Raw genomic sequence first — 20,517 nt, 5'->3', positions numbered from 1 at the left:
AATTGGTAGGAAAAAAAGCAAAAGTGAAAAGCAGTTCGAGCAAGTAATAAAGCTCTGTCTGCATGATTTTCATGAATGAAAAGAAACTTCACTCTCCCAGAAAGCAGGGGAACATCCAAGTGAGGTGCTTACTGCATCCTTCATTCCTCCGCTGCTAAGAAAGGGTGCAAATGAAGGAAGCGACAGCGCAGCAAAATCAGTCAACGGGGAGCTAAAAGAGACTCATAAATCATCAAGTTCAACACCTCCTCAATTTTCCAAACACTGCAGGTGCTGGGAAAGAGTAAGTGACTTTTTCGGGCTCCAGATTGGCCGGAACCCTAGTCTTTCTATTCCCAAGGCAGAAATCTGCCCAGAGCCCTAGCCAGCATCTGTCATTCTAGGATAACCGAGGGTTGCACAACTCTAATGTTTATGGATTTAATCGGAAAACCAGAAAGGACAACTGAAGGGGAGGTAACACTTGAATTCAACCACTAAAGACAAAAATCCCATCAATCTTAGGCAGTACTTTCAGCAGTACAATTTGTCTCTTGAAGACCTCACAAAATGTTCTAATAGCTTTTCCATTTATTATTTGTGGCTTCAGGGATTCCAGATTCTTCTCCCAAGGAAGGGGGAGTACCCTCATTTCCCAATCCCCTGTCCAAACAGATACTCTCTTCGGGGTCATCCGAATGCTCCTCCAAGGTCCAGCTGTTCCAGGTCACCTTTGGAGCTGAAGTCGATGCCGCCACGTCAGGCACCTTCCCACCAGCCATATTAGTCACCTGGGTGCCCTCTCCAATTTTCTTACCTTCTTTTTTTCTAGATAGGTGTATTCAATCGATTTATTTTTTGGTCTATTGTAGTTTCTTAGCCAATAGTCAATTTTAGAGTGCAAGAATGCAGTGTTAGTGATAATATAAGATGTGTATTATTACGATAATAATGATATTTAACACATACCTCAGGATAAACTCCACTTTAAAAAGACAATAAATATAAATGCTTTAGAGTGATTTTCTATTCCAAAAGACAGTATGATCCCAGGTTATCAGATTAATTGTCTAGCGGAGCATATAAAATGCAGCAAGACTGAAAATGCACCAGGGGAGAAATAAATTCTAAGAACCCAACACTTCATTAGATCACTGGAAAGTGAGTAGGAGGCTCAGGAGCCAGAAATGCTGCCATCTCCAGGAAAACAAAGGCGGGACCAACTTGCTGATCTGCAGCTGATGGTCTCCACTTGGTCAGAAAATCTGCTTGAAAGGCGGAACAGAGGCTTAGGACGGGTGAAGCCCAACTTCTGTCAAAAGTGCCCAAGGTCCTCCTTGGGTCAGCCACTGCCACGCCGGAAACAAAATAACCATTAACGAGGGGACCTGCCACGCTGCCACGCTCTTGATCTGTTAGGAAAATCTCAACAGCCAAGCATTTCTATTTTTATTTCCTTTTAGACGCCACTTTAAGATTTGCTCTGAACCTCCCTGACTAGGTGTTTTCTACCCAAATCTCCAATCAGGCGCCCACTCCGGTTAACTGCCACCTCCCTGGTTCTTCGCACAGGCACAGGTTTCTCACCACCGCCTATGTTTCAAATTAAGGTCCAGCCATCACATGCCCAGCTCCCGCTCCTGCTTTGAGAGGAAAGAAGAATTATTCACCCCATCTGAGTCTGACTGTTCCAGACATTATTCAGGAGCGCAAAACCCTGGTCCCTGAACTCTTCCTCTTTCTGCACTCGGTTCAGAGACCTCCCACGGCCGAGAAAGATCATCCGGGGCTAAATATAGATCTACGCACACAAGCAGTGCCTGACCGGCGTCACATGGCGCTGCTGACGAAGGACTCCTTGGAGACGCGTTCGCCCAAACACACATAGACACACTCGTGTGCATATGCATCTGCACACACCATACCCACCGGATTCATCCGCGCAGACAGACGCGTCCACAGTCCTTAGACAGGGTCGCTGCCCAGAGACCCTCCTGCTGTTTACGACGCTTGTGCCACCCTCGGCGCTGTCAGAGGGCTCATTAGCTGCGGTGCTCTCGCCTGAACTGCGCGGACCGGGTTGGGGTGAAGTAGGAATGCGCACAACAGCCGTACGCAGACAGACAGACGCACGTACAGGCCTCCTGTCCCTCCCATTTCTCTCGCACAGCCCTGAAGTTCTTGCCACCGTTTCCCCAGAAGGAGGAGCCTCTCTCCTGCGGGCAGCCCGCGAGGCTCCCAGGTAGCTCCTGTTCACTTTATTAAAGCCCGACCAGGTGATCCGAGGCGACAAACCTGAGCTCAGGCAAGAGAAAGGCGACACGTTGTGCCCCAAGTTTGTCCGCTGAAGGAATATCACCTCGTCAGGGGCAAGTAAATGACTTCTGTTCCCCTGTCTCCGCCCAAAGAAGCAGACCTTAAGATCCTAAGGCTCCGACACCAAAAATAAACAGTTCCCTCCACCCACCCACCCGCACACGAAAACTGGCCAAGCAGCAGAAGGAAACAGCCTCGCAGTGCACAAGGAAGGGGAGACAGGATGAAAAAAGGATGAACGCAACTACAACTCAGACAAATCCTCGAAAATCGTGGCAAGATCTCGAAACAGAGGCTTGGCTTCGGGATCAGGGCGAGAAGCGAGGCACATCCCAAGCCTGTCCCCGCCCGCGACCCAACGGCTGGGTCCCGCACCTGTTGGCACCCAGGCCGCTGCCGGGGCGGCCCCAGACATCCTCGGCGGCCAGGCAAGGGGACTCTCCCGGTCTCCGGCTTTAGCAGGCGCTTTGAGCCGGCAGCGCCCACTGGCCCGGGCTCTCCCGCCGCCTCCCGGCGCACCGGCAGCCGGGGCGCAGGGAGAGAGCCGGGCGGCTCCGCGCGCAGCTCCGGGGACGCCTGGGAGAGCGCAGCGCGCGGCGGGGTCGCGCGTTCCCGCCGCCGGGCTCCCGTTTCTCCCGGGAGAATTGTTGACCAGAGAACAACCCACCTGCAGACGGCCCCGGGTCCTCGGCCTCCCGGCTGTGTGCCGCGCGCCCACAACGCAACCAAAGGACTGGGAGCGAAAGCGCGCGGGAAGAAGGAAAAGAAAAATCCGCCCAACCAGTCGGATGCCTTGTTTATACTGAAACTCCGGCCGCCGCCGCCGCGCACACCCCTCCGCCCGAGCGCCCGCCCCCGCCGCCGGCCCCGCCCGAGCGGCCGCACGGCCAATCACGGCGCAGCTCACCGCCCACTCCGCCACCGCCCCCGGCGCCGGGCACCAGCCCACGGGTCCCGGGGGCCCCGACTCTGGAGGCGCGGTTGCCCGGGTGCCCTCCTACGCTGCGGAGGCCCGCGGAGCCGGGCGCAGCGGTGTTTACCAGCGCGGGTTCGGCTCGCTGAGCCCGCGTGCGTCTCCTCCTGAGCGCATGTGCTGGAGGCTGTTTGTGCAGTCATGTGTGTACCCGTGTGTGTTCATTTACCTGTGTGCTACCTGTACATACCGGCCCGACTTGTTATACAGTATCTATTAACATAATTATGAGCTAGAGGTTACTGTCCGTGGAATTTTCAGAGGAGAGCTGAGAGAAACCACAAGAACACTGGCCCAGCAAATGTTTACAGAAAGCCTGCGTGCTAGGCATTGTGACAAACGCTGGGGGCACACTCCGGGCAAAAGGAGGCTGGATCCTGCCATTAGGAAGCGTGCAGTCTAGAGGAGGACAAGCGTTAAGCGAACGGTCACCTAAACAAAATGTCAAACTGCGGCTGTTAAAAGTTCCACCAAAAAAAAAAAAAAAAGGAAGAAGAAGAGGGAACCTGTGCTGTGAAATACGATTCTGGAGGCAAAGCGGGAGGTCCGGCCTCCCTAAAGGCTGCGCTGTCATGGTAACCATATACTCTAGAATTGGATACTTGATAACTGTTTTAGAAAAAAGATAGAAACTCCAGTACTTCACCTTGTACGAATACAAAAAAAAAAAAAAAAAAAAAAAAAAAAAAAAAAAAAAGGCTGGAGAAAAGAAACGATGGAAGCAAACAAGGGAAGGAAGAGATGCAGGGAAAGAATACAAACTAAACATCAGGAGACAGTTGCCCGCTACGTGACCTTGGATAAGTAAAGCCGCTTTTCTGCGTTTCAGTTTTCCCATGTGTAAAACAACACTATTCACACCTGTCCTATAGGAAGGCCTTCCATTAGGATGGCTGTGATAGAGGCCCCCTTTTTGTCCCGCTCCATCTTCCCTCCCTCCCGCCTCCTTTCTGGGATGGTAGCAGCCACCTCGAGGTTCACCGCGCCTATTCTGATTCCGCCCCTCCCTTTCTGCACAGGCACACCCCCTCTCACTTCTTTTTCTCTGATTATACTCCCTCCTTCTCTTCTGCAAACGGGTCTCCCCTGACTCAGTCATCCACTCCCATCTACCTGAGCTTCTCTGCCGTTTGTAAAAGGAGAGCCTGTCCTGGCCAGCTATTCAATACAAAGCACCGAGGCTTGGGTGGCCCTGCTCAGCTGGTGTGGTTGTGCTGGTTGGTTAGTCTTTCAAGCTCAGTTTTCCATCGTGGTTCTGCAACAAGGAAGCCACATGAGGTTGGGCAAGTCATTTATGACCTGTAGCAATAAATTAAAGGAGTCGGACTAAATCACGATTTCTTAATGGAAATATTTGACATGCCCTTTGTAACTTCTGGATACACCCATCAGCCCAGAAGATTTTGCCAGCATTACATTCTACAGTATTTTACCCCTACTAAAACAAAAGATGCTTATTTTAATTCCTCAAAAATATAAAGAGGATACTATGATACCACTGATTCAACACTTTACCAAACCACACCCCTGCTCCCCATTCTGGCTGATCCCCAAGACCCCCTCCAGTTCCCTGTATGAGATAATACTGCAGGAGAGAGTCCAGAGTTAGGTGGTCCCGGCCCTAATCCTGTCTCTGCATCGTCAAGTCAGCGCTCAAACCTTAGAAAAGCCAAGGGTGGATTCTGGGCCCCAGTTTACTCATCCGAAAAATAGCAATCGTGGTTTATGAACGCAATTCTTCACCAAAGATTAAAAGAAATAATACACAAACAGAGTTTGGAGCAATGCCCTTCAGAGCAGCCTTCCCTAACCTCCCAATTAAAAGGCAGTCACCTCCCCTCATCTCTTCCTTCCCCATGTTGCTGTTTCCTCCGTAGGACGTGCCGCCATCAACATGCTGGGTATTGCACTTACCATGGCCTCCCCCTTCACTAGAATATAAGCTCCTCAAGAGCTGGGTTTTGCGGTCATTGTAGTTGTCTTTCTGCTCTATTTCCGATGTTTAGAACAGTGCTCACCCATTATAAGCACTCAATAAATGTAGCTGGTTGAATCCATTCATTCATTCATTCATTCATTCACTAATGCTCAGCACATGTAAGCCCGCAATAAAGAATAGCTCTTAGGATTGGATAGTAGTCTCTCTCACAAACAAACACTGTTTCCATTCTCTAGTTGTCATTGTTTCTTTTGGGTCTTTTGACTCTATCTGCTCACCTCTGGTCCCTGTAAATGTTGGTGGGCTCCATAGTGCCAGTCGAATGGATGCAAATAACCCCTTGTTGAGAAGGGCCTCACTAGCCACTTGTACTGCGCTTCTGCGAGGCAGCGGGCTCTGTGCTCGACATTGTTTTTTTTTTTCTCTTTCCCTCCTGGCCTTCAGGTGCACAGAATGAGAACAACCATCATGAGTGGTCCAACATTCCTCCTTTCATTTTAGTCTCCTTCATTTCCCATCTCAGATCCCACTTTTCACGCTCCAGAGGCACTTCTCCCTTCGCGCGGCGCTCAGTGTGTTTTTTTTCTATCTGCCTTTCATACCCAAGGACGGTACAGTTTGTATGCGTACCACTCGAGTATGCTCGCCTGGATGGTACTGCGCAGTGGCTCTCATGCTCTTTCTCACTCTTTCTCTCCAACTTGATTTTGATCATCTGTCCATCTTGACACGTGCTCATGTTGTTCCCTCACGGTGTTTCACCGTGGTTTTCACGCACAGTATCTTTTCTCCTCGCCCAAACTCTGAGACACAGGTACTATTTTCTCCATTTTGGAGATAAGGGAATGACGCTTAGGAAGGTAAATAACTGCCCAGGCCATGCGCCTGAAGAAGCCATGAATTAAACCCATGTCTCTCTCATTCCAATGTTCTCGTTTCTCGTGTTCCCACTCTACAAAATGGATTTAATTACCTACTGGAAGATTAGTGAAATAATGTCTGAAAAAAAAAAATCCTCTACCACTAATCCGAGTCATTTTATCTGTCCAAGATATTGCTGTTAAAACCAGTAGATCTGATGTATTTAAATTAAGACTTTTTTTTTTTTTTTGGTCTTCTTAGGGCTAAACCTGCAGCATAGGGAAATTCCCAGGCTAGGGGCTGAATCAGAGCTGTAGCTGCCAGCCTACACCACAGGATACTTATCGGATTTGTTACTGCTGGACCACAACAGGAACGCCTGTGTATTTAAATTAAACCAGAGGCTGGTTCTTTTCATTGCAAAGCGATGTTTATTATTTTTCTCAGACACAAGTGTAGTATCATTTTTGTGGCTTATGATTGTCTTAAAACACTTGAACTTTAAATGAAAATCTCATAAAGCCCAAGTGCCTCCAAAGATTTAAACCTCGTTTATCAAGGAGGAATGTGTCTCTAGAGCACCAGATAGGACCAAAGCGGGAAGAGTGTAGAGGAAGGGGCCACAGCTTCCGTGTAAGAACGACGTTAATGATGCTCCAGGTGGCACGGCAGCCCTTTCCGTGATTGAGTTCCCTCTCTCTGGACCTTAAAGGGCCTTGGGAAATGGCCAAGTAACTTTCCCAAACCCTTCACGTATTCTCTTTCATTCAGCGGCTTAGTGTCACTCTGCTGTCTAGAGAGGAACAGTCCAAGGCCACGGAAGCTTAGCAGTCTGTATAAAAGTGGCAGAAAAGAAGGGCCAGTGGTCACACTGCTTGTCAACAGCCAATCTGGACCATCCCCTCAGTCTTCTCACTTTCAAAGCTAAGGACTAGAAACCCTTTTTTGAATAAGCATCATGTACATTGCCTCTTGTGCATTTTGATAAAAGACACAAGAATCTCAGAAAGCAAAAACGTGAAGAATGACCAGATGCAATTTTGAGGTGATCATTTACCAGTTTCCAAGCAAGGTATGTTAATGTAACTTTGTGGTTGGATGACTTGGCCTTTAAGCATCTCCAGACCAACCACAGCTTCTCTGGAACACGTAAAAATATATTTTTTTAAACAAGTAAGGCATAACCAAGGCCCTGTAATACCTGAGTACTCCATAGATACCAAAGTATTTATTTTATGTAAAGGAGGAGAGGGAAGTACTTGCAACTGCGCAGAGACTAGATTTCAAGGTAGAGGGAGAAAAGAGCGATTCTCCCCTTTCATAAAGGAGAAGCAAGTGTCACAGAGGCGTGGCTAGGGAGAGGCAGTTAGCCTTGGAATGCAGTCTTCAGTAATAACTCCTAGAACCACTGTTCTCATTCGCAACCTTCCTTCACATCCGTCATCTCGTGTAGGACCATGTTGGGTCTGTAAGGGTCGCTCAGGGCGAACTTGGTCCTTACAGAGGCATGTATCTTCCTTTCCTGGAACCACAAAGCATCAACAGAGAGCCATTCATTGAGGAGTGGCTAGGAAGGGGCTACCAAATAGAAGGGAACTGGCCAGAAAAGACAACTTCAGGGGCGTCTCTTCCACACTTCAGGGGCTCCTCTTTCACCACCGCGTTTCGCCGGCCAGACCTTCAGGTTGTTCAAGAGAGTGGAACAACTGCATGGCAGATGCCACAGCAGATACGTAGTTTTCCAAGCCCCCTAAGAAGGTGTAGAGAGTTGCCCTGTTTTCATTTGCACTAGACGCAAACTGTGGAATGGCAAATGTATTACTGCTCCTTGACAGGCCTCGTGATTTTTCTCACTTGCTTCTTCTTAGTAACTCTCACAAAGTCATTTTTTATACTGTCCTCAGGAGGGATCCCGACTGGAGGACTATCACGGCCTTGGCCCCATCAGAAGCTCATGGGAGAGTCTCGTCATCCGTGATTACGTAATGCACAGTGACTTATTTTTTCTTGAGGGACCAAGAACTATTTCATAACCATAAACCTACATTATTGTGATATGACACATCATGCTTTGGAGTCGAAATTCAATTATGTTTAAGTTTGTTTAGATAATATTCCTCATCCTGTAAAATCTTTAGAGTGAATAGCAAATCTCCGTATATTTCTCTTGTTCTAATTTCCCCTTTCTAGAAGTTTGCGTCTGGTTTCTCATGAATAACGTGCTCTTACAGTGTGAATTCAGAAAAGATGTTTCTGTTCGGAGTTCTTACAGTCTTCCGTGTTAAGTCTGATTATTTTGCTAGAAGAGCACCCTCGCTTTTGACTAATTATTAACCTATGTCCTAGAACATGAGTATGAAGGCAGAAAATGAATAATAGAAACGTAGCATTTTAGAACCAGGCGAAATATTAACGACCATCTCTTTTCATCTCCCTGACCTCAATGCCACCAGCCCAGGCACTTCTGCGGTGAGGAAGCTGAATCCTAGAGAAATGCAATGATCTCTCCAAGGCCACCCAGCAAGATAACAGCAAAATTACACAAGTCAAAAAGCCTGGATGATAAGCCCAAGATTTCAAAAACTACATGGTTTTATGTCCTAATTATTCCTACAGGGCCTGAAGTTTATGGAGCTACTTTGACATTAGAGAAGTATGATTTGTTTTCAAATACAGATGACAAATATTCCCTACTAGATATTTCTTGAAGTGATACAAGAGAATTCTTTAGATGTTGTTAATATATTTTATTAGAATTCTCTAAATATTGTTAATACCTTTATGCAAAATACTAAAATAGCAAACTCTTGATTGCTTTATCATTAAAGTAAGCATAGTCTAGACTACTAATCAGACTTCATAAAATATATTCAAGAAATTACGTTGATCGGGAGTTCTGTTGTGACTCAGCGGAAATGAACCCATGGCAGGATCCTTGAGGATGCAGGTTTGATCCCTGGCCTTGCTCAGTGGGTTGAGGATCCAGCATTGCCATGAGCTGTGGTGTGGCTGGCAGACGTAGCTCGGATCTGGCGTTGCTGTGGTTGTGGTGCAGGCCAGCAGCTACAGCTCGATTCGACCCCTAGCCTGGGAACTTCCATATGCCTCAGGTATGGCCCTAAAAAGAAAAAAAAAAAAAAAGAAAAGAAAGAAATTATGTTGATCAAAAAGCTTCTCTAGAAGTTCCTGTTGTGGCTCAGCCTGTTAAAGACCTGATGTCTCTGTGAGGCTCCTTGGCTTCGCTGAGTGGGTTAAGGATCCGGTGTTGCCACAAACTGCAGCACAGGTTGCAGATGCATTTTGGATCTGGTGTTGGTGTGGCTGTGGCATAGGCGCAACTACAGCTTCTGTTTAATCCATAGCCTGGGAACTTCTGTATGCTGCAGGTGCAAGTGTAAAAAGCAAAAAAGTACTTCTATAATAAGCATTTGCTGGTGTCATCATGAAAACATATCCCTAAGGTATTTTCTGCTAATAAAATAAAATAATTGACTTTCATAAGACTATATAATCTCATGAATACTACAGCATTGTTGAGAATTCTAGATAATTCTGTGACGTTTACTTCTGTAAAATGTCCAAACATTCATTTTGTCTCATGGATTTTCATCATTTTCACAGCAAAATCAGCACTTCTGTACACTGTATTTAAATACTCCTGTGGAAAAACATAATGCTAAGTATATTTTTCTGCACAGAAACAAGTGGAGCAGATCATGTAGTTTAACTATTTCACTAGTGAACTAGCATGACCAGCCTTGGGAAGGGGTGGGGGAGGAACCGGGGATGGGAGACACGGGGGACTCCAACTTCATGTGCAGTGTTTGATGTCTTTCATACAGAAAGACACAAAGCAGACGTGACAAAATGTTCACTATCATCATTTGCGGTTGGTAGGTACACAGGTGCCAATACTTTATTTTGTAAATTTCTCCCAAAAAACCCAAAAGATTTTTATGATCAAAATTGGATGTTTACATAACCTTAAACTTCCTTTTTTTCTTTTTAGGGCTGCAGTAGTCTATGCAAGTTCCCAGGTTAGGGGTCAAATAAGAGCTTCAGATGCCGGCCACAGCCACAGCCACAGCAACATGGGATCCGAGCTGCATCTGCAACTTAGACGGCAATGCAGGATCCTTAACCCACTGGGAGAGGCTAGGGATTGAACTCAAATCCTCATGAATAATAGTTGGGTTCACAATCCACTGAGCCACAGTGGAAACTCCCACATAACCTTAAACTTTTATATATAAAGTTTATGTGTTAAGGCAAAATATACTGGTAAAGTGATCGTTTTACCATTTTCTACTCATTGAGTGATCACATTTATAGCCAAGACATGGAAACAACCTACATGTCCATTGACAGATGAATGAATTAAGAAGATGTGGTACATATACACAATGGAATACTACTCAGCCATAAAAAAGAACAAAATAATGTCATTTGCAGCAACATGGATGGAACTAGAGACTCTCATACTAAGTGAAGTAAGTCAGAAAGAGAAAGACAAATACCATATGAGATCACTCATATCTGGAATCCAAAATATGGCACAAATGAACCTTTCTACAGGAAAAAACAAACAAACAAACAAACAAACTCAAGGACATGGAGGACAGACTTGTGGTTGCCAAGGGGGGGGAGTGGATGGACTAGGAGTTTGGGGTTAGTAAATGTAAACTATTGCATCTGGAGCGGATAAGCAATGAGATCCTGCTGTACAGCACAGGGAACTCTATCCAGTCACTTGTGATGGAACATGATGGAGGATAAGGGAATGGGAGAGAGAGAATGTATATATGTGTGTGATTGGGTCACTTTGCTGTACAGCAAAAATTGACAACATTGTAAATCAACCATAACGAAAAATTTTTTAAAAAATAAAGTACAACTGTTAATCAAAAGTCCAGAGAATTTGATTTGGTCCCTACTCAAAATTATAATATGTGCAAAATGTGTTAAAAGTGTTAGCATCTCACAACATTTATCAAAATTAGCCTCCTCTGGGTTTTGATGTGATTGTGTGTATATTCTCTCAGACTGTGATGTGTATTGTGAGTAAACACGCAAAGGAGCTTTGACTTTGAGGGAAACTTGCTTTCAAGCCGAATCTCCCACAGACCAACACCCCCAGCACGTGACTACTGTGTCCAGGGTTTGGAATTAACTAGGGATGATTTTAGAATCTACAACCAGCCACATACTTTCCTCCCCTAGCTGTCTCTGAAGAGTGGGCAAGAACCAAAGGAACGCGGAGGTTGGAAAAATGGACTCGTCCCCCTCGTAGCGGAAGGGTCCGTTCTTCTCAGGTCTGTTGAGAGGGTCTCGGTGGATGTGTGGAGATGGGTTTGGGTCTGCAAATGGGATGGAAGGACATGCTGTGGCTCTCTGCAAACCTCTACGTAGTCGAGAAAGAGTTGGAAGAAATAGGAATTTTCTGGCCCAGACGATACTGCTCAAGGATTCCAGAGAAATGGTCTCCTAAGCAAAAGCACGTAAGGAAAAAAGAGTTCCGAGGGAGCAGGGCTGCTCTGTGGAGTAAGAATTTAACATCTCTCACAGCAAGAAATTCCTAACAGAGGGTCAACTAAAATGCCTTAGTCTGGATAAAGTTCCCCAGATAAATCAAACAATTGTCTTAAGTTCTGTTGCTTTTGTTGCTGTTGTCGTTAAGAATTATAACAAACTCTTTTTGAAATGCCTTGCCTTCCTAAGTTAAAAGTTAAACACCAGCTGTTAGAAAAGGCAGTTGTGAGCCCAAACTTTCTAACTTTCAAAATAATAACAAGCTCTACTTTTTCTCCAGAAATAGTTGAACTAGGACATACTGTTTTGAAAACATCTCTAAATAGATGCGATTTTGGTTAACCCTTCCTCTGCATTAAGGCTAATGGCAGACAGTTGTCATTTTTTGATTCAGAACATACAACATAAAAATGTGGATTTTGGTCTGTGTCTTTATGTTGGTGAGGAAAACACTGATATGTATTTTGCCAGAATCAAGCCTTTAAATTATATCACAATGGGACTTCCCATCGTGGCTCAGTGGTTAATGAATCTGACTAGGAACCATGAAGTTGAGGGTTCGATCCCTGGCCTTGCTCAGTGGGTTAAGCATCTGGCATTGCCGTGAGCTGTGGTGTAGGTCACAGATGCGGCTCGGATCCCACGTTGCTGTGGCTGTGGTGTGGGCCAGCAGCTGTAGCTCCGATTAGACCCCTAGCCTGGGAACCTCCATATGCCACAGGTGCGGCCCTAAAAAGACAAAAAGACAAAAATAAAAAATAAAGTATATCACAATGACATAAACTCCAGGAATATCTGGCTTGATAAGTAAGGTGACTCTATTAGGCTTCGTAAACTTTTACAGGAGTTTTTAGACTTTCTTCTTCTTCTTTTTTTTTTTTTTTTTTCTTTTTCTTTTTACAGCTGCACCTGCGTCATATGGAAGTTCCCAGGCTAGGGGTCGAATTGAAGCTACAGCTGGGGCCTACACAACAGCCACAGCGACACGGGATCCAAGGGGCATTTTCGAGCTACATCAGAGCTCACGCAACACTGGATCCTTAACCCACTGAGTGGGGCCAGGGATTGAACCCGAGTCCTCATGGACACTAATCTGTTGAGCCGTAACAGAAAATCCTAGACTTTCTTTCTTTTCTTTTGCTTTCTTTCTTTCGTTATTTCTTATCTGCAACTTACATAGTGGTGAAGTTTTTTACTCTAAATCTTGGAGTAATCAACCCATGCTTTGAGGAAAAGGTGGGGTCTGAACCTGTCAGACAGTTATTTTAGGGAGCACCAGCCAGGATATTGAAATGTCTTTGAAAAAAAGCTGACAGAACTTGTTCCAGAGCACATAAAACGCCGAAGAAAATGCGAAACAGGACAGCCAGTTGAGCGCAAACAACGGAAGAGGCTCATTTTCTCACCTCTAGAGCAAGAGCAGGGACCACAATTTCAAAGGGGACCCTGGTCCGTGCAGGACAAAATAACAAGGCGCCTACGGGACTCGGTCTCTGCTGGAGCAGCTGACGTCTCCGATGCTCACGTTCCTCAGCTGTCCAGTGGGGGCTGGAGATGCGATGCCAGAGGTGTTTTCTAGCCGGCGGATATGCTGCTTCACACTAAGGCCATTTCTACTTGTCAGTTTTCCGACTGGTTCCAGTGGGACGCCTCAGAGGCTTGAGGCGGCCCGGGGGTGGCGGACTTGACCCAGCTCTACTGACCTGGTTATGGTTATAGGTAATGGCATATCCTTTCCCTGGAGTTCAGTGTCTATTTTATTAGAGGGATCAGGATGCTTGAAAGAGTCCCTGGGGATCTGCTTTCACGTCCCCCGAAAGCTCAGCCTATGCGGGAGGCAGGGGCTGTCACTAAACACACCACGGCGTAGTGATGCCTCTGCTCTGGGTCCGGCTTAATGAGACTTGACATTCAGCTTCAATGATGGAAGGTCTGGGACTAATTTGGGGAACTAATTTCTTTTCTAATGGATATGCACTCCATAAGGGGTGACCAATCATCTCAATTTGCCCGGGACTATCCGAGTGCCAGTACAGAAAACTCTATGTCTAGAGAAAAACCCTCAGCTCCAGGCAAAGTGGGATGGTTGGTCACCTTAATTCTACAGATATTTACTGAGACCCTTCTGGGGGCTGGGCCCTGGGAAAGGCGTTGGGACCCAATGGGAACAAAGCAGACAAGATCCCTGCCATCATAAGGCTGCCATCCAGGGGGGCGAGACAGACGTTAAACAGGAGAGTAAATAATAAGCAGTCACTACAGATGGAGCTCACTACTGGGATGGAGAACGGGGTGGGGCTCCACTTAGAGGGTCAAGGGAGGTGTCTTTGCAGTAACACCTGCAGGCCATAGGGTCAGTCACGAGAAGGGCCAGGGCAGGTAAGTTCCAGGTCATTTCTAAGAATGAAGAGAAACTTCAAGAAAACCTTAAAAGAATAGTATCATTTGCTAAAATTATTTACCCGTTTATATGCTTACTATTAGATTTAGAATTAAAATGTTAATAGATTAATTATAATAAAAAACACACTTGAGCAAAGACCTAATCTATAATTCCCACAATACTTGGTATTTAATAGGTGTTCAATATCTATTGAATAAGTAAAGGAATGAAAATATGACTGCCTTTCGATCTAATGTGTTCTTCCCCAAAACTTACTTTCTCTGAATTCTACCCTTTTCCTCAGCCAGACTGTCCATAAAGCAGATGGAGTTACAGACCCTATGGGCCATGGAACACCCGTGAGCTTCAGGCTAGGGCTGTTCTAAGCCAGTCTGTGCCTACCGGCTCCAAGAGAGCCTTGCTCTGTGCCCATGCATTAGCTCATAAGATGTCAGGTGCTCTGAGACCTACGTTAAGGAGAGCCAGATCTCGTGGTTTTAAGTCTTCGGCTTTCTCAGGGGTCGCGGGTCGCACCTGCCTCTCTCAGGGGTTGCGGTGTTATTAATGAAAGGGGAGCAGAGGTCGGACAAACTCCCCTTTTCCGTTAGGAAATGTCTCCCCTCCTTGGAAACAGCTCACCGCTACGACTTTCCCTTTTCCGATCGTGGTGGTGTCTTTCCTCTGCGGTTACTTGGGCTCGAGACCTCAAGGTCAGCATGAGAATCCACCCTGCTGCCCCAGCAGTCGGCGGCTACGTCCTCTTGTTTTGTCTGTCCCCAAACTGCCTTTACACTGCTTCGTCTTCCCGCCCCACTGCATTCAGAGGTCCGAGAAAGGACCAGCTCCAGCCCATCCTGGCCCAACAAGACCCACACCGATGTACACACATGCACTGCCAGAGGAGACCAGCTCTGACACGCGGTATCGCAGAAACTTGGAGGGCCCACTTGCCCCCAGACTGACAGGGGTTTGCTATGTGGAAACAATTGAGGTTTTCAACCCAACTTTCCAAACTTACCCCTTATTTTTGCTTTTACATATATAGTCATCCAACTGAATGGACTGCTTGTCTCTGGGGAAAATAGTTGACATTCTCCCATCTCTGTGACTTCTCTCATACTATTCCAATTCCCTACGATGACCTTTCACAGTCCCCAAATGTATTACAAATAACCATTTCTGCCTGAATTTTATATTATTATTATCATCATTTCTTGGCTGCACCCACGGCATGCGGAAGTTTCTGGGCCAGGGATAGAACCTATGCCACAGCAGCAACCCAAGCTGCTGCAGTGACCATGCTGGATCCCTAACCCACCACACCTAAAGGGAACTCCTCCACCTGAATTTTAGAAACCCACTGCAAATACCTTAAAGTTCCTAGAAGAAATTTTAATACCTGACACAATTGAAATAAATGAAGTCCCAATGACTATCACCGATAATGTAATGTTCACACACACACACACACACACGAACACTCGCTGAGGTCTCCTATTGTAGGTTTTATGGATTCAGAGCCATGGTCCCTGATGCCAAGTTGATTGCTGATGGGTACAATTGCAGGATCCAGCACTGGCAGTCACTGGGAGCACCAGGGGCTCCTCTATATAAGCAGAAGTCCTTTGTGGCCAAACCCAGTTCGTTTTTCAGAAGGCGGGGAGCGGGGGGACAGACAGCACGTCTGAGCTTTTACTACGTGACAGGATTGTGCTAAGGGCTTTCTCTAGAAATTTCATCAGCATAGCCGTCCTATAAAGCACTTAATCTTATGTCCATCTTCAGAGAAGACGAAACGGAAACTGAGGGAGGTTTTAACAAACTGCCTGAGAACAAATGTCTAATAAACGACAGAGCCAAGACTTGGGCCCGGTGGCCTGACTCCACCACGGTCTTCGGATACCAAGGCGGACGCGGTGCACAGGGCAGGCACACGGACACTAGGTGGGCTGGCGGCGTAATAAGCGCTGTAATGGGAGTAAATACACAGCGAGTGGACTTTCCTTTACCACGTGAGAGGTGCCTCCAGTCTGGGGGCAGGGCGACGCTGCGTTATGATCAAGATCACCCACAACGGAAACAGGAAGAACTTGGTGCAAGTTCTGGCTCAGCGTGAACTTGAACAAGTGTTGATTCATTACAAGCTGCCGTTTTCTCATCTGCGAAATTAAAATAACAATGCCTGCTTTAAAAATGAAATAACATTGCACATCATAAAGTAATGAGTACAGTATCTGGAACCTAGACCTCAATAAATGTTAGTTCATTAAATCTAATTACCGTCACTATTCAGCAATCTCTTTCATCCTTAATATCTCAGCCCTTTCAAACTCCTGAGGAAAAAGTAGGACCATATTTGCTTATTTATATGTGTGATCTCATTTGGGGTTGTTGAAGAACCATTAAAAGTGCTGATACCCTTCGAGTTCCCGTCGTGGTGCAGCAGAAACGAATCCGACTAGGAACCATGAGGTTTCGGGTTCGATCCCTGGCCTCCATCAGTGGGTTAAGGATCCGGCTTTGCCACTAGTTGTGGTGTGGGTCGCAGACGTGGCTCAGATCCTGCGTGGCTGTGGCTGTGGCTGTGGTGTAGGCCAGCGGCTGTAGCTCCGATTCAACCCCTAGCCTGGGAACGTCCACATGCCACAGGTGTGGCCCTAAGAAGCAAAAATAAAATAAAACGAAAATGCTAACACCCTTGAATACTTCAGCATGCATCTCCTAAAATAAGGACGTCTAAAACCCTAAGGAAAAGCAGCATAAATGTTAACTAGTATCACCTAATTTCTAGTATATATTTCAACATCTAAATTTCCTAAACTGTCCCTCAAAATTATCCCCAAGAATAATCAAAGTGTTGTATTTCGGTGTTGTTTTCTTTGCTCTCTTTTAATCTGTATCAGGCCCACCCCCTCCCAGCCCTTTTCTGCCTGGCTTGACATTCACTGCCTTTTGTGAAAAACCAATCACTCTGTCTTGGGGGAAATTACCGCTTTGTAGAACTGCCTGACAGTTTTCCTCGAGGTGCCATTTAACTTATCCTTGGAGCCTCGGAGTTGTCCGTACATTGGTCTTAGAGCTTTGTTGCTCTTAAGCTGAACATGGTAAGAATGCTTCAAAGCCGATGCTATGCAGTTCATGTTACATCACATGAAAATTTCCATGACCACTTCCTCTTCAAAATATTTTGTGGTTTCGTAGCTACCTCTGGGGTATGGTTAGATCAGTGGTTTCCAACTCTGGCTTCACTCAGAATCATCTGGGGAGTTTTAAGAAATACTTGTTCCTGAGTTGCACCCCTAGAATTTCTCGCCTCGGGCGGCCCAGGCATTGGTATTTTTGTAAACGTGTTCCAGATGAGAGTCCCTGTAATCAGGGTAAAGAGGGTTGGGTTTAGGAGACCGGCTCTAAGGGAAGGGGTACACCTTTCTCATCGACTAAGACATATTTGTGGTGCTCAGCAGAAGGCCTGGTTTGTAATTGCTACTCCATAATACAAGCCAAATCCATCAATTAACTAATATTCAGCATACAGACGACCACATCCGCCTTTCACATTCCATTTTTTCTTTGTTTTCTATGTGGTATATGCACTGTGAGGCCAGCAGGTTAATTCTATAGCATGTTTAGAGAAATCAGCCTATGCCAATATTTTTCCAAGTTTCTGAAAACTGTATATAAATTGAAAAAAAAAAATCAGTTTCAAACTTCTAAGAGAGGGAAAAAGAGCAAACGGTCACTTAGTAATAGTGTTAGATTAATTCTGTTGTACACAACTCTTATTATTATTATTATTACTATTGTCTTTTGTCTTTTTAGGGCCGCGCCCGTGGCATATGGAGGTTCCCAGGCTAGGGGTTGAATTGGAGCTGTAGTTGCCTGCCTACACCACAGCCACAGCAACGTGGGATCCAAGCTTCATCTACAACATATGCCACAGCTCTCAGCAACCCTGCTGGATCGTTAACCTGCTAAGCAAGGCCAAGGATCGAACCCGTGTCCTCATGGATACTAGTTGAGTTGTTAACCACTGAGCCATGATGGGCACTCCTTTTTTTCTTTTTACTTCATCAGTTCTTCCTTTCTGTTCTTCTTGTAAGAGTGGGTGAAGTGATTTTAAAACTACTTGCAGAAGAAGAAAGACTGGGAGTTTGTAATTGGTGTTTTCTTTGAAATATATTGAGCAAACTTCAACCACGTGGGAGTGTAATAGAAAGAGAAGGAATTTCGGGATAGTTACGCTTCTACTTGTTCAAATTCAACTTTGGTCAAACCTTAAAAACAGAATAAGAAGATCCATGGTTTGTTGGGGCTTTTGCCAAAACTAACCACCTGCAGCGTCAAATACAAAGGAGGTAAGAATGGCCACCTTCTAAAAAAGAGGTCTATCCCATGAGCAAACTTAAGGAATTGTGACTATACACTAATTTATGACCCTTCTGAATGAACAGCATCAATGACCCAAGAGAAAATCAGCAAAAGACATGAACACAAAGTCTGCATCTGAAAAGGTTTTCTGCACAGATGACAAAAGCTCAATCGGACTCAAATGAATGAAAGTGTGAAGTAAAACTATACTGAGATTTTTCTTTTCCTTCACTCATAAGATTAGCAAATATCCATCGCTGTGGAGGATTACAAACTCACATACTTTTTGATCCAGCCGCACAAGCTAAGGAAAATGATCCTATGGATAGATTCCACTCAGTACGTGAAATAACAGGAACAAAGCAATTCATGTCCTCAGGTAAAGTATGAGCAGCGACTCACTGTCATTCATCAGATAACTGGATAAGTAAGTTTTGATACATCCACAGAATCAAAACATTGTGCAAGTACGAGACAATAATCAGGAAACTACGTACCTAAATGAAATGGTCATATACCGTTTAATGAAAAAAGGTACAGATTATCGTGTAGTATGTGTTATAATGTATATAAAAGGAAACGGGAAGGAATATATATTTGTACTGTGTTCTTTCTTATGCACAAAAACCTTGGGCAGCTGAACAAGGAACTGATAAATGGTCAGCTGTCTGTGGGAAGACATGGGCACTATGCAGGTGGAAGACAGTGAGAGGGAGAGACAGGAAGGAAGCGTCTCAAGACACCTGTTCCTACTCTGTCATGTTCAAGTTGTGCAAATATACCACACACTCAACATTGTTAATATTCCTAGAGAGCTCTACCAAAAGTCCTGAGAAAATGTAATTTTTTTAAATAGAAAAAAAATCCCAGATATTCTTGCAGTGTTTATGCTTGTTGTGGAGTTTCAAAGCCAATTGCATTCTTCTTAATTTCACTAAAACTGAAACTGAAACTGTGCCTACTTCTCATAGTCCCAGACCTAGAACATAGACTCAAGAAAAAACTCACAAAAAATTATCAAGATAATTTCCAATCTTGATTTTTGTTGTTTAACAGAATTTCAAGGTTTTAGATTATATCAAAACACACGCTCTATAAAGTCCAGAAACCACTGCTGAAAGAAACTCATTCCAAGGCTAGTGCTTACATAAAATCAAAGTAATGATGTAAAGCAAAATGAATCTTTCTCCCACGGAGCTCTTGATGAAATCCACGAGAGATGGGGCGATGTCACACAATGACAGGAAAATTCCATCTAAGAAAAAGAAGGGACTCTTTCTTCACAGGCAATCAATACGATGAAAAGGAATTGTGGTTTACTTATTTGGCTCTGAGCATCTACTGCCTTCGGTCAACACTTCTTTGCGGGTGTTTTCTAGCACAAAAAAGTATGGGATTTTTGCTGTATTGCTCGCACTTTGCCCAGCACAATGCATACGATAGGTGTACCATTTGCTTTAATATATATATGAATCATGTTGCTGTACACCTGCAACTAACATAACATTGTAAATCAACTCTACTTCAATAAAATGAAAGTCAACTTTTACTAAGCATTTCCGACTTACCAGGGCCTGTGGAACGTTTATTTCATAGAACCATCACAACCACCTATTGATGTCAACTCCAGTTTTTACTTGAGGCAACAAGACCAGAAGCAGTTACCAGTCTTACAAAACAAGACCAGACCGCTGATAGGTCTGATGCGATGAAATCTGGGACGGGGACACTGGGTCAGGCCCTGACCCCTCTGTCTCATTCCATGGTCACTGATCGACTTGGCAGAGGACGTGGGCTTCACTGGGAGAATATTAGATATGCTAAAAAGAACATTTATAACACATGTTCAAAGTGTTAAAGTAACTTATCGTCACTTAGAGAATGAAAGATTAGTAAAAAAAAAAAAAATCTCAAGATGGGAGTTCCCTGCTGGCCTAGCAGGTTAAGGACCTGGTATTATCACCGCAGGGGCGCAGGTCACTGCTGTGGCTCGGACTTGATCCCTGGCCCAGGAACTGCCACATGTCATGGGTGTGGCAAAAAAAAAAAAGAAAAGACTTCAAGATGGACTTCTGTTGGGTATTTTCTGTTTGAGCTGAAAAACCTGGGGCCACGTCTTTAAGATTCGTACCTGTAGGCTCCTCCTCCAAGAAGGATGAGAACAGGGGA

General features: G+C 45.2%; 1 protein-coding gene and 1 long non-coding RNA gene across 12 annotated transcripts in view; both read right to left on the bottom strand.

Moving 5' to 3' along the window:
- The window catches only part of RASGEF1B (RasGEF domain family member 1B), a 699,030-nt gene that overhangs the window by 35,738 nt on the left and 642,775 nt on the right, over window positions 1–20,517 (bottom strand). Inside the window, exon 1 of one of the 11 annotated variants that reach the window (XM_021100310.1) lies at window positions 2,963–3,124. The exons of 6 other annotated variants lie outside the window; for them this stretch is intronic. Coding sequence is in view for 2 of the 5 variants with exons in the window: in XM_021100309.1 (XP_020955968.1) it covers window positions 1,909–1,917 (9 nt within the window). In the remaining 3 variants the exon portion in view is untranslated. 11 annotated transcript variants of the gene reach the window in all.
- LOC110262198 lies at window positions 15,364–17,825 on the bottom strand. Its single transcript, XR_002346912.1, has 2 exons — window positions 16,971–17,825; window positions 15,364–16,139 (listed from the first exon to the last, which is right to left on the bottom strand). It is a non-coding gene; the product is annotated as an uncharacterized LOC110262198 (long non-coding RNA).

Source organism: Sus scrofa, chromosome 8 (assembly GCF_000003025.6).
Source record: "Sus scrofa isolate TJ Tabasco breed Duroc chromosome 8, Sscrofa11.1, whole genome shotgun sequence".
NCBI lineage: Eukaryota > Metazoa > Chordata > Mammalia > Artiodactyla > Suidae > Sus > Sus scrofa.
This window is presented reverse-complemented; position numbering and strand designations above follow the sequence as displayed.